General features: G+C 36.7%; 2 protein-coding genes across 6 annotated transcripts; both read right to left on the bottom strand.

Moving 5' to 3' along the window:
- Positions 1-566: 566 nt before the first annotated feature.
- On the bottom strand, positions 567-2,716 carry tmed7 (transmembrane p24 trafficking protein 7). 5 transcript variants are annotated; one of them, XM_055169114.2, is made up of 4 exons: positions 2,570-2,716; positions 2,200-2,372; positions 1,867-2,112; positions 567-1,346 (listed from the first exon to the last, which is right to left on the bottom strand). In XM_055169114.2, exons 2-4 carry the CDS (start codon positions 2,365-2,367, stop codon positions 1,110-1,112), a joined length of 651 nt encoding a protein of 216 aa, XP_055025089.2. In that variant the 5' UTR covers positions 2,368-2,372; positions 2,570-2,716; the 3' UTR covers positions 567-1,109. The 5 variants fall into 5 exon arrangements, with proteins under 5 accessions (XP_055025089.2, XP_073724298.1, XP_055025090.2 ...); XM_073868197.1 differs by having other exon boundaries at positions 2,200-2,360; positions 2,567-2,697; XM_055169115.2 differs by having other exon boundaries at positions 2,200-2,392; positions 2,570-2,691.
- Positions 2,717-9,215: 6,499 nt separating this feature from the next.
- cdo1 (cysteine dioxygenase, type I) lies at positions 9,216-14,367 on the bottom strand. Its single transcript, XM_055169120.2, has 5 exons — positions 14,155-14,367; positions 12,764-12,841; positions 11,055-11,218; positions 10,711-10,880; positions 9,216-10,075 (listed from the first exon to the last, which is right to left on the bottom strand). Exons 1-5 carry the CDS (start codon positions 14,322-14,324, stop codon positions 10,046-10,048), a joined length of 612 nt encoding a protein of 203 aa, XP_055025095.1. The 5' UTR covers positions 14,325-14,367; the 3' UTR covers positions 9,216-10,045.
- Positions 14,368-14,820: the final 453 nt, after the last annotated feature.

The raw sequence follows: 14,820 nt of genomic DNA, 5'->3' as shown, positions 1-14,820 counted from the left end.
TCGAAATCAACGTGACGTCAATAATCATTTGCAGTGCTTCCCTGCATGCGGCACTAAAGATTTCATGAGAAACTGTCCTGAGATCAGTGTGCTCATACTGAGGGTTTTGTGGATTTCTGCTTATTGGTTTTCACAACTGACTTTTGCCTTGTTTTTCAATTGAGTAATTGTTAAAGAACAGTTGTGGTTTAAAAAAAACTATTCCCGTCATCTAAGACTGAAAACAAAAAGTAGCAAAGATAACCCAGTGGAGGCACCATTCACTTTAGTAGTAGCAAAAAGAATACTATGGAAGTGAATGGGGCTGATGATCAAAGACATTTATACAGGGTTGTAATAAAATGAGAGTGAGTAAATGACGACAGTTTTCTTTTTTGGGTGAACTATCCCTTTAAATCCAATTTAATACGTGTCTCAGTCTGAAGATAGTCATACATTTCTAACATGTGAATTTTTTAACTTCTATTTGGCAAATAATATTGAACGATTGAGTGATTATATATATCATTAAAACTGAAAATATTTAAGCTGAAAAACAGTACAAAGTAATATGAAGAGGCTGTGAGTGTTTCTCAAGACATTTATTACCCCAAACAAATATGGTAAAGAAATAAACACATCACTATTAAAAAGAAATGAACATGGCTACTATAAAACACACAAATTACACCGATGTCATGGAAAGAAAAGACAAATTAGGTTAAAGCAAGAATACTTGTTTTTAACACCACAAATAAAGCACATGAAGCTCTCCTGAATTTAGACAGAATTATTGTTTGCAGTCTCTGGATATAAACAAACTACAGCCGTGTGTCCAGCAGATCTACAGCGTATAAACATCCTTTATTCTTCACTTTTACACATCACATGTAAAACTTTAACGTACGTCCACAAAATAAATTAGATTAAGTTTCATTTTCAGATTTGAAAACCTTATTTGCTGGAAATTGGACACAAAATTCACACACAGACTCCAAGGAAACAAAGTGAAGATGTTGTTGAAATAACTCTACTGTGTATGTGACTTTCTTTAATAAAAAAAAATCAACATGCAACCCCGTCCGAGGTCCCCGTGTGTGACGTAGATCAGCGATGATCACCCGCACGCATTACGATCCAACACGAGTTGTTGTGGTTTTCTTGTCTGAAAAGAAACTCCTAAGAAGAACGACTTGACTGATACTGACCACTAACAAGATGAAGGCCTCGCCGATGGACCAAAACGCCACTCTGGTGTTCAGATCCTCCGCTCGGCTGCGGCCCTGCGCCTCTCGCAGGCGGAAATGCGTCTGATAGTCGATCACGGATTTCAAGGCTTCGTGAATAGAGACGCATGCAGACTCCATCTGAAAGACAGAGACATAAAATTTACACAAAGTCAAAATAATACAATTCTAACTTATTTATATTGCGCTTATATACAATGTTTTAAAGCAACTTTACATGAAAATGAAAGCCAAAAATCCTGGAAAATCATTTAAAACACAGAATACATATTAAACTGACTGCATGGCATTATTGCAAATGTTATTTTTCTCATGAAAAAGATTGTAATACCTGATAACGGTATATACTAACTCTGAGAGTATAAACATTTAGCCAATGAATATGATATAATTGACACGGGTCATATTAAACATGACATGCCTTCACATCTTAGATAAAAATGGCCCTTAAAAAACTGGTGTGCATCTTGAGATAAAACAATAGCACTGATATATGTGAAAATATGTCAATGCAAGTTGTTTATAAATGTAAGCTCGCTCGCGCTCTCTCTCTCTCTCTCTCTACATAATTACCAATGCAAGTTCAGAAGGGTCAGAACCTTGGTGATAATCTCAACATGTAGGTGTGCTTGTGAATGACCTGGGTTAAAGCAGTGACCCTATTCTCGTTGGGGAACAAAGGAGGGTCATCGCCCACTTGAAAGTCAAAATAGACGGTCTTGTGGGTGAAGGTGGAGAACTCGTTGCTGAAGCAGAACTTATAGGTGCCGTTTCTTGCCGCTGTAAACGTGAAGCTATCGTACTGTTTCTTCATCTCTTTATAGAGGACTGTACCATCTGGATCCTCGAGACGACAGTCAACATCGTAGTGTCCTCCTGTAACCACCTATAAAGAGAGAGAGAGAGGAAACACGTCATCAAAGTCCAGACTCACTGTCATTCAGCTCAGATGGGATATATTGTCTTCATTTACCTGGAACTCAAGGGTACATTTAGTCCCGATGGTAATGTCTTCATAGAAACACTGCTTGGCGTTGTCCGGTAGCTCGAATGTGAGTTCTGACCCGCGAGTCCATCCGAACATCAGCTGCACGCCCAGTACCAACACCAGACCCCAACGCATCATCATCATCATCATCATCACACCTGCACTCAACACACGATCACTATAAGAGATTACCCGAAATCAATCGAGTAGACCTAATCATCATTACAGCTCGTGCATTGCGCTACGTTCAACCAGATACAAGTTAAATGTAATCACATACACGCACGCGCGCGCGCACAAATCTGACAAAATCCGCGAAATTGTGATGCTAAATGAATATGTTTAAAGCACTCACCGACGGTTATTAATCCAACTGTGTAGCTTACCTCAACACACAACCGGAAGCAGGAAGCTGCCTGACGGTGACATTGCACGTACGTACGTAATTACGTCACAAAGTTCCACGTGAAAATAGGCTTGTTCGGCTTTATGCGGCGTCGCAAGAACTGCCAAGCGGATGACGTCACGGTGCGATTTAAAAGCAGACTCCTCATAAAATAAATAAATAAAAGCAGACTCCTCCTTATGATTTCTCGAATCGCTCTCGCGGTTTTAACGTCATAAAAACTGCATTGGGTGGAAGGTAAATGAATTAACTTACTCATTTCTCCATAACCTTAGAAACAGTGGGTAAGATGATAATTGCCTTTAATTATCAATAGCAAGAGAATCTTCACTTTAAATATTGGAACAAAAATAGCCGAACGTCAGTATAGCATTATATATTGTGCAATAATGGGAAAGATTGCTAAAAACGACTTGTTTTAAACTATAATACTATAATGTCTGCGAGTAATCTATATTCTCCACTAACAAAAATCAACACAATATCATAATGTTCTTTACACATAGACTTGTATTAGAATGTGACTTACATTTACCATCCAGCATCAAGGTTTTACATCGTTGTTGTGCTGGCTGATGTTCTTAATGTTGACCAGCAGGGTGCGCCATTCAATTGCTTCTACATGATGAAGATGATGATGATGAGGGCCAGCAGTTCAAATTTATTTTTATAACTTGCAAACGTTTAAAATACATTTCCTGCCATACCTGCTTTACCAGCCATAATACCCCGGGTATATGGTTAGTCTTTTGGATTATTACTAGCACTAGTACAATAAGATATTTTATCTTAAAATATCTCTGATGCAAATAAACACCCAAAGTTTGTTTCTAGTATCTATCGTTCTCATACAATCACAAAATGAGAGGAGTGCAAACGTTACCCCATAGTTGGGGTTCATTGTATCAAACAGAGGGTTTGTTGTAACACCTGCTAGAAAATTTAGTTTAAACACAAATAATTCAATCAAATTCTGTCTATATACTTAAGGTGAATATTGTTTATATATCTCCCTATAATAGACAGATATCCACATATTCATCCATCCATCATCCTTCATCTAATCATCTGTCAATTATGCAGTAATACATACGGTTAGAAACGTGATAAGGGCTGTACAATTAAGTCTTAGCAAATGCGCTGTGTAAAAAATGCTTTCAGGTCCAGCTATCAGTTACTAGTAGTTGCCAGTATTACTGTAAAAAAAAAACAGCACAAAGTTAAAACAACTTGGTTTTGCACGTCAATTCAACCTACAATTTTAAGCTTGGGCTTAAAAATGTTGACACAACTTATACATTTTTAGGTTAAAGTAACATCAAAATTTGTGTTGATTTGACAAACATGCTGCACATTTTTTACAGTGTTGACATGTTTGAAAATAGTGCTACATTTTAGGCAACAAGAAAGAGATTAAGATAATATGAGGTTACACACCCAACTCAGAAATCCATAACCCACATGATAAAGAAATTGACTTTCATGCCTCTAAAACACTTTTTGTCTAAAGAAGACACATCAAAGTTTTTCAAATCTTACCAGAAGATCATCAAACAGGTCGATAAAAGCAGTTAGGGTTAGGTTAGGGTTAACCCTGTGTAATGCAAAGATTGTTTTGGTTTAAAGCAACACTATGTAGTTTTTTTACCTTTAAAGCTCCAGTGTGTACTTTTTTTAGTTAATTCTTAGCAAAAACCCATGTTTTCTTCCAAAAGTATGTGCTCATTCATGTGTAATTACTTCTACCCCACTAATCAAAGTATTCTCATAAGTGTAGAATCTGCTATTTAAAATACATACCGCCGTAGCGCTCTCTGGCTGAATCCATGTTGTGCCTCCATCTTTGAAATACATTCGCCGACGAGGGACATTCCTGAAATTCAAGCTCTGCCTTTCACGCTTTCAGACTACACTCAAGCTGGCCGCGAGCTGAAGCCTACGGAGGTTGCATGTGTAGGCGGTATACGTCATCAAGACAGTCTTATTTCAGAATACTAACAATTATAAAGCTGACATTTATTCTTAGTTAATTGTAAATTGATGTAATATGCTTATGACTTGCGAATGTAATGCTCAGTTAATTTAAATAAACCAGGCTTGATGACGTATGCAGCCCGGATATGCGACCTGCGTTAGACTGAATCCTTCGGCCGCACGCCGTGATAAACCTGCGATCTAATGCTTTGAAAGCCTGTTGAAGAACTATTCTCGAGGACATTAAAACAAGTCGCCAAGGAAGCGAAACAGGGATTTTAAACGACAACGCGACAGGAAAAACATCAAGACCAAAGTCAATATTGGAGTAAGTTTTCCAAGATGGGGCTCATTGGACAATGAAGTTGCTAAGTTACTTTCTTCACCACAGGTAATTCAGCATATTCGTTTACATCTATACAGTTTATGTTGTAAACTTGAAGTTTTATAGTTCCTTGGCTAACTATAGCATGGGTATGCGTAACACTTGTTAGTGTAAACATGCATGTGGTTTAATGTCTTGGAACAGCCACACGCCGTCTCTCCGCCCATTAGGGACTTTAAGCAACAGCCTCTGGTGGAACGGCAACGGCATTCTGGCGTTGTATTGCGCATGCGCGAATTTAACTGCTATTTTGCGACGTTCTACTGTAACGGTCTACTACGGAAGAACAGCTGATTTGCCGTAGTCGCTACAACGTGAGAGATTGTGTAAATAAATGTTATGTTTAATGGCATATGACATTGTAATTGCATCAGTTTATGATTGTACCACAAGTCTTTTATATAATATCTGTTAATATGTTTTAAATTTAAGCTAATTTTAAAGATTTTTAAGTATTCAATGTTTTCAAGTATTGCTTAAATCTAGGTTTTTAGACTTATTTACATCATACAATAGTAAAAACTTCTCTTCTGACAAAAGATTGTCATTTAATGCCAAAACCAACCCTTCTCTTGCTTTTTTAAATGACATTTTTTTGTTTCTCAATAAATGAATTAATACCGTGTTGCGCGGTCCTGTTTACGGTTGCTTAGTGATTTTAACGTTCTTGGCTACGGCGGTGTGACAGCATACTTCCGGTCGCCGTAGCCGTTCCATTCCCAGCTGTTGCTTAAAGTCCCTATTTATGTAATCTGAGGTAACTGTTACTGAGATAAATGTTTTTCATCTTTTCTGACCTCTAACACAAACACACGGTGTACAGCGCTATTTTTAGCCTTTCATTGATAAAAGCGTCTGATCTGCGTGTGGTGGTTACAAAAATGTTGAAATATATGTGGTGTTATACATTTTTTTTTGGAGATCAAAATTATAAATTTTATGCAACAATGTCTGAATATTGAATGAAAAATGTCTGAGAGTAAGAACATTAATAATAATTAATTACTTTGTGGTAACAATTATTATCTTGTCTTGTTCTGCCTTGATCGATGATTGCAGTGTTTGATTGCTTTTCCTTGCAAGTGTTGACCTGTAGGGGGAGACGGGCGCGCTGCTCAGAAATACACAGACTCCTTGTGAAGCAGCAGCTCCGTGCCTTGTGTGTGTTTTTTCTATAACATTAATATCTCCCCTCATCAGGTATGGACTATAAATGTCATAAAAATGCGTGTCTAAAATGTTAAAATATCACAGAGAAAAGTGTTATTGCTCAAATTGTTAAAGTGATTGTGTTTAGCACTTTAAAAGTTTGCTCCGTTCAACTTGTATATTACTCAGACTGAACACGTGCGCCATTTTAATGTGTTCACGTGGTCTTTGAGATAACGTGTTAAAAATGATATGTTATATGTTTATATGTATGAAGTTTTACATTACATAAGTGCAGATGATAAAGGTTTAAAGGGAGATTGAAGTTGAAAATGTATTATAATAGTAAATACACACTTAAATCAGATAACTATATACAGTTACGTTCATCTACAGTGTTAATTGTCATGTATGAACAGTGTGATAAAACAATATGATGAAAAGAGGTGTTCAAATATAGTGTAAAAGAAATATGATTCTCTTGTTGTGGACAGTAGAGAAAGTGTTTGATGTAAGTTTCTATTTTCTTCTAATATATACCACTTGATGATGCTAAAGACATACTGTCATTTTCAGTTTACCTTTAGTGAATTTATTCATGTTTATTTGAATTGATTACATTAATCTATGTGCCATATATAACAAAATGTGAACTGTTATATTTCATTCATGTTTATTTGTATTGTGTGAAATAATTCATGAGACACATGTTGCATTATTTGAATAAGTTATTGATTTGCTCAGAAATACACAGACTCCTTGTGAAGCAGCAGCTCCGTGCCTTGTGTGTGTTTTTTCTATAACATTAATATCTCCCCTCATCAGGTGTGAGGGTGCTACATGCGCGTCTTTTGTTTCATTTTACAAGCGTGTGAAAGTTGAGCGATCTTATTACCAATATCAGAGAAAGCTCTTGCATATACACGGACATGTAACGTTTACTTAAACATAAGCATTGGACTCTCACATATTAGTTCGCGTCCATTTAAACCCGTCATTACTCTAGCTCATGAGTAAATGACAGGAGAGGAACTGGTCCACAGACCATCTCCTCAGTAATCTGAAGAGAAGCGGTCGAAAATGGACAAAAAGAGACGGATTTAAACACCAAGTGTAAACGTAATGTCTCTCTCTCTCGTCCACTTGTGATCTGATCGATGAAAACACATCTAAATACCAAGTGTAACAGCCCCTGTGATATTTTTCCTCGCGTGGATGAAAAAGGAGTGTCTAAGCTACGTTTATGATTGCTTTTTGTAACTTATGTGATTTTAAGCGGACATATCATGACAATCAGACTTTTTACATGTTTAACATAAATCTGTGTGCTTTGACGGATCACAGGCAAAGGACAATGCAAATTGTTCATTTTTTTTCATTGCTTTTGCTTTAGCTACTGGAAGCCATGTTAACCTTGGCATGACAGGGCCACCGTACTAGTTAAAACGTGTTCCGAATGGGGGGGGGGGCTAGAAACTAATAATCAGTTGGTTGTCATATAGAGCTTTACCGCTAGATGGGAGTAGATCCTAAACAGTGGGGCTTTAAATAATGTCTCTAAAATTATTTCAGTGATAAAACAACTTTTAACTGGACAAATTCTACTGTTGCTGCAACCTGAGCAGCCTCCTAGCTGCTACAAGCACACTCTGAAAGTGGTGGTGGAGGGTAGAGCACACAGCCCCGCCCCTCCCCCTGCCTGCAGAAGAGTGTCTGATAGCAGGAACTGTTGCGCTTTTCAACCACATGGGGGAGCTGTAAGTAATTTTTACATGGAAACTACATAGTGTTGCTTTAAGTTTCTTGCACGAGGGCTTAAGGTCTGAGTTGATCTGAGGGTCTATCCGAATCTTCTGTATGATGTCCACTTCATCTGAATGTGTGTACAGTACAACACGTGTCGTCTCATTTAACACTAACCCTATATTATTATTTACTATCATTTCACAGACACAGAAAGTATCAGTATCTTACAGGCCTGTAGGAATGATCTCAAATATATGAAATGATAAAACTACAATTGACAGAAATCAGATGATTACTTTTATAAGTGTTGTATTGTTAAATGTTCTGTTGATGATTATATGATTTATCTTTTTATTGTTTTGTAGTAAAAATCATACTTTTATCTTGTTGCTTTCGAGATACAAATGTTCTTTCATCTGTGTGACTCAATGAGTTATTAAGTGCAGGGAAGTTATTAATTAATTTACTTCTATCACTGTTATGATCATTCATGCTACAAACATGGAGAATGTCCCGAGAGAAAGGTGCGATAAATGATAAACCCACCCAGTAATTATCTTTTATGATTATTTTCACAACTGCTTTTTTCATACTGTATGATAAACAAAGGCCAGAAAATGTATGTGCATCAGAAAGCAAGATTTTATGATGACCTTTGACATGACAGACTCTCAAACCAAGTCTGACAGTAAAGCGTGAAGCTCTGTACCAGCAGAGAAAGACATTAACGTAATCTCTCTCCGTTTCATTCGCTTCTACTTCAGATAACGTGAGCCGATACGTGACAGAATTCTCGTTCGGTACGGCTCAAGGTTCTTGCAGTATTGATTTTGCAGGCATATTATTAATGAAACGGTCCGATGGGAAGGTGCCAGAGCGATATATGCCGTCCTGCACATTACACAACCCTAAATTGTGTCATGTGGCTGTTTTTCAAGTCACCCAAGGCCGTTTAAAGCGTCTTTACAAAAATAAAGTGTCGAGTCTGTGTTGTGCAGAGCATTCAACGTGTCATTCAGTGTCTAATAATAATTGTACAGAAAGTCATTTGTGTTTATAAACAGGGCTGTAAAGAAATGATCAAAATGCAGAAATGGGTTTTTTCAGCTTATATCCTAAAGAATGGGTTATTATGCATTTGTTTTTTCTATTCGCAATGTCAATAAAACAATTGATTTGATTATAAAGTAATGATACACATTCAGTAAGTGTGAGTATAAACTGTTGCAAGAAGAATGCAGTAAATGTGTCCTAACATGAATTAGTGCCGCAGCATACTTCACATACATACACCTGTAAGATGAACGATGACACAATTCATGTAGCATCTCAAGACTGCTGTTTGTAGGATAGTATTTACATACTTTATTCATGCATTAGACAAAACAAGCACAGCCTTTTTACAGAAATCATATTACCATAAGTAAATCAATCCATCAAGATTTCTCAAGCCCAGCGGTTATAATGAACGATAATGACAATAACAAAACCTGTTCAATACTTTAAATACTCGTGCAGTTTAAACACAAGAAATCTGTCTAAGCACTTTATTTACCTCAGTGTTATAACCAACAACAACAATAACAACAACAACAACTAACTTCCATGTAAGAATGTAAATATAAAACCTCCAGATGTAAAAATACTAAAACCCTTTATGTCAATTTCTGGCAGCGAAAGATTATTTTCAATGTATTTGCTCATCTTTGCATTAAATCTAAAAGCATGTGGAGATTTCAAGGTCAATTTAAACAGAAATCAATCCATCAGAATAGAAAGTGCTGCTGCATTATGTTCATCAAGTCTGTGGATGGGTGGAATGAAAGAAAAGACGAGTAATTGCTTTTGATAATTTACACCCTTCACTCAAACAGCTCTCATCCGTAACAGTACAAAAGAGGAATTACACAGGTCACAGACAAACAGGAATGCTTGGAGAATCTTCTGAAACCCATGAACAAAGAACTGATTCACAGCTTTATTCATGATGACCGTACTGCCGTTCAGCCGCATTGGCCAATAGGAATCTAGACTATAATAAAACATCTTTGATTAAGACTCTAAAAGTGTTCAATCACTGCTCGGGTTTTCAATGTTGCAGCCGCAATCGATTTCGTGTAAAAAAAGTCAATTTTGTCTGTGAGCTCCATCGAACGTCGTCGTTTTCTCTCTCAGTTGTTTTCTTGTGAAATGGTGGTCTCCTGTAAGGGACATGGAAATGCAGTGGTTAATAACCCTTTAATAAAGCTTTAAGCGAAGAAAAACAAATAGCACTAGGATGGGCTGATCAATACTCTCCTATCTTATCTTATCAAAGTTCTGCTCTGATGTTGAAACACTTTTGTCCAGACAGCAATGTCCTCAAAGCAGCTTATGCAACTTCTGAATGGATAAGAGCGTGTAGTGTATATGACAAAACTGGAGCACATGTGCAAGAAATTAATCTGTAGACATCTGGAGGACTGGAAAACACTTTGGGGATCCTGGCGCTGGTGAGGGGGTTTGGCACCGGAGGTCTAATGCAGCTAGAAGGAATGTTGGCGTCGTTCAGAGAACATACAGTTCTCTTCTCTCGCTTTAGTGTTTCTAACAACTCTTCTGACTAATATATTGATTGTTTCTCCATCATCTCTAAAAGAATGACTTCATGAACTATCAGGTTTATCTGCAGAAATGTTTTAGGATCCATTCATTGACACAAAATGCGTTTACGACCGCTTTGCAGAAAATGCTACAGTAAATATTTTTAAACATCAAAGAGTTCAATGTAAAGAAAGTCTACATGAAATGTTCATAAGTTTTACATTTAGAGATATTACCACTGGACCACACTTACATACGGTGTCCTTTCTCCAAATTTACTCCAGAAAGTCATCTTGACGGTGTTTTTGTGTCCAGTTCTCTGGTCAAAGGTCTGGCACGTCTGAAAGGGGGGGCTGTAGAGGTGTAAACTTACAGCACATTCAGTATGACTGACGTTCTCCACCCGATGAAGACCGATGGAATCTGAAACAAAAAACATTTCATTTTACGTGAATACAGATCAATCTCACTTACATAATGTAGGAGTTTTATTGGCCTTAATCGCTATATTAGAATCTCCCTTTTGCCCTTTTGCTATCAAGTCAAATGACATACGTGATTAAGTTAGTGGTTGATGAATCTGCTGATACATCTTACCATTTATGTATGCACACTGGTTTTCCAGTAAGATTTGCTGAGATTTCTGAACCATGCCGCCTGGCGGTGATCCCTTTTGATCGGGCCACTCAAATAAAGTTTCCTTCAGTTGGCCTTGGAGAAGTTTCAGGAAACAATGGGAGTCTGTGTGGTCGTGGATGCTGCTGCGATGATAGAAGACACAGAGAAACTCAGAAACACAGTCGGACTTCATCGTGTAACGGTATGGCTGCCTCAGAAACGCATACTTGCCTACTATTTAGTATGTAAGTGAAAAAGTAACCAGATGACATAATACTTCTAGCTAGATTCTGAAGTGTGCAATCCATGGGCACTTTTTTTACCCATGAGGCCATAGGAGAGGATTTGTGAATGGAGATGATGAGACACAACTGACAGCATGTTAAATGTAGTATGTCTGGATTTCATTCATACTATATAGAGCGGACTTATTATGAGTTATTTACTGATTCAAAGAAGTGATTTCTGAAGCAGCCTATATGTTGAATCTGTGCATTTAGTCTTAAAGTAATAGCAGATTAACTTGCTGCTGTCTTACTTGCTTTCTTTCGCCATCTCTGTTTAAAGCTTAACATTGTATTGTGTAGACAGTTGTGTAGTAATAATCTGTATGTGTGTTGCGCTTAGCGCCGCTACTCTGTGCGGGTGAATCTGATGTTTGTGATCACAGCATCAGAGCGGATCTGTCATCGTTAGAAGAAGTACATCCTAAAAGTCATATATCTGAAAAATGTCATCTGAACAAGTTATATATCTGCTACGGGTTTGTTCGACATATATGTCTTACCTGTTTAGAGGATAAAGTCACATCTTTGTTCCAGTATTTAACCCCTTCAGATGTAAAAAAAATCCTTATATATTAAACTCTTGTTTTAGCTCGACCCTAACCCTAACCTAACCCTAACCCTAGCAGCTTACTGATGTGAATCTTACTGATGTGAACACAGTTTTTTCCAAAAATCAAAATGGACTCACTGCTTTTAACTAATTCACTTTTGTCACTTCTTCTTATCTTCCTTTATAAAGATTCATCTATAATATTTTGTGTTTTTTTTTTACATTTGATTACTTTCTGTGTCTGAAAACTAGTTTAAGGCAAGCTAAAAAGCACTGTTTATTTCATTTGTTAGGGTTTCATAACCCTATTTATTAAGGTTACATGGCTCAAAAATGCCTGTTTTATTTCATTATGATTTTTTGTGATGGTGCCAGTGGAAATTTTAGCAGGGCAAGTAAAAATTCAAACCACTAACCCAACCCAGACAGTAGAAAATAACCCCAGACCAGCGTTAAGCCTTGCATGGTCACAATGTAAATTCATGTTCATTTCATTGCAGAGTTTTTTAGTCTTTATTTTGTTCGTTTGTGACTCAAAGAAACCCCACCGCAAATAAACCCATGCGCTTTTTTATAAAGTAACATCATAAGATAACATCTTTGTTGTTCTGGAAGTTTTATCAGTCCTGTATTGTGTTTATTAACAGGTTTCAGTCTATTATCTCTTTTATGACTGTGCTAAGGGAAGACATTGGACCCCTTTATCAGGATATTAATATTTCTAATTTACAGACTTGTGCTATCTGTTTGTTTAATTATTAATCAGCGATGTCTAAGCATTATTTAGCTTGTAGAGCTAAAACAGTTCACTTCAAAACTCAAGTCATTGAACTAACGTTATTCATTCTTACCTGCCGTGTCCTTCACCCCAACACAATATCATCAGGTTGAATTTGTCATTTCCCTCATCAACAAGATTCCTGGTGTACCTATGCAGACAAATTCACACTTACAATCACATCAATCAATCAATCAATGACATGTTGTTTAGCATGAAAATGCTCAAATGTATGATGATGGTTTTCAATTTTCTTTCTATACTGTCAGTCAATTAATTTAGGACTATTCTCACTACTCAGATAGCACAGGTACGTGTGTCAGATGTCTGCTAAAGATCTGGAAAACATCTGGTGTGTAAAAACATCTGATAAAGGTCAATTCACACTGATCAAACAAATCTTCAATATGAAAGCCTTGTTGGATTCAAATGAATGAGACTTTGAGTGTTGGGGTTGGTTGGGTGTAAATACAGTCTCAATCAAAGACATCTTCAATAGGTCTATATGACATCTTATAGGAAACGTCTTAAATTAAATCATGTCACAGTCAAATACACAGAAATCATCTTTCAGATGTAAATGCAGACATCAAATAGACGTCTCTGAGATGTAATCACTGACTGTTCACACTTAAAATATCTCACAAGAAACAGATCCGTCTGAGTTTTTATTTCAGTGCGGTGTAATGATCCAGAAAGTTCTGTGTAAAGGGAATATGATGATGTGTTTATCTCAGACTTTATTTGATTTGGAAAAGCGCAGCGGGTGTGAGTTTAAAGCGGAGCTCTGATTGGTTTGTATTCAACTACGCCCCGACACGAAGCCACGCCCACAAACTGACATCAGCGGAGGAAAATACATTTATACTACACAAACATTACTACTTTCAATTGTGTGTTTGCATGCACTTTGTGGTGTTTTAAAGAATCAAAGAGATTCATATATTCACAAATTTCCTGAAAAAAAATCCCTGTTTCATCTACTTTAAAAAGAAACGAAGCATTATATTGATTCAATAAAATTTTCTTTAAAACAAAATGCACTTCAAACACTGAAAATCTTTACTGTATTTCATATTTTATTGTAAATTCTCCCTAGCATATCTTTTCTTTGTTATAATATTGTTACTGTCAACTATTTGATTGATGATTGTTTTCAATTCAATAATAAAAACAAAACTGCACAAACATTTCTACACAACATCGCTTGTGCTTAAAATGATGGCCATAACAAAAAGACAGATCGACTTGCATGTAACTCGTTTTTCTCTTTGGTATTGCAGAAAACATTTTGGGTGATGACGGAGAGAAAACAGTTAAACTTTAATTCGTTTTCGCCACATAAGCAGCAACAATCGCATCCGGCATACGCATCATTTATTAAAACACATTTAAAGAATAACAATGACTGTAGTCATCTTAATGAAAATACATAATGTTACAAACATAAATAAATAAATATACCTGTACTGGTCGAATTTAGCAAATTTCATCCATTCTTGTGGTTTACTTTCATAGGCTTCCATGATGCTCTGCACCTCGTCCACATTGATGGAGTCACTTTCAAAAATCTTGTGGAGAGTTTTAATCAAATCATCCAAAGATTCGGGTTTGACCACTTCAGTTTGCTCCATCTTCAGTTGTTGTGCTGATGTTTTTTAGGTTCTTTGAGAGACTTCAAGCTTTTATACATTCAGCGAACTTTGGTGGACTGTACCACTGCCATATAAGAGACATTCAGAGACATTTACAGCAAACCAAAATACAAACAAATACTGAGTGTAAATACTGAGTGCTTTATAATAAACAGAATCATTCAAACAAAATCACATGAGATAAAAATTATGATTATGTTTACTTATTTCGATTTACCTACCGATCTACCCCCACTTTAAACTTGGATTTACCAAGGGGGAGGTGTGTGTGCGTGTGTGTGTGTGTGTGTGTGTGTGTGTGTGTGTGTGCGCGTGTGCGCGTGTGTGTGCGTGTGTGAGAGCAACTTTCTTCAGTTCATTCATTGTCTTAGAGAGGAGCGATTTTAATTAGTAGTTAAAGTTCATTTCATAGTTTATATTTTTTGTCAATTTAAGTGTGCTTTATTGGCATGAGAAAAACTGTACATTTGCATTG

The sequence above is a fragment of the Misgurnus anguillicaudatus genome, chromosome 5, assembly GCF_027580225.2.
Source record: "Misgurnus anguillicaudatus chromosome 5, ASM2758022v2, whole genome shotgun sequence".
NCBI classification, from domain to species: domain Eukaryota; kingdom Metazoa; phylum Chordata; class Actinopteri; order Cypriniformes; family Cobitidae; genus Misgurnus; species Misgurnus anguillicaudatus.
This window is presented reverse-complemented; position numbering and strand designations above follow the sequence as displayed.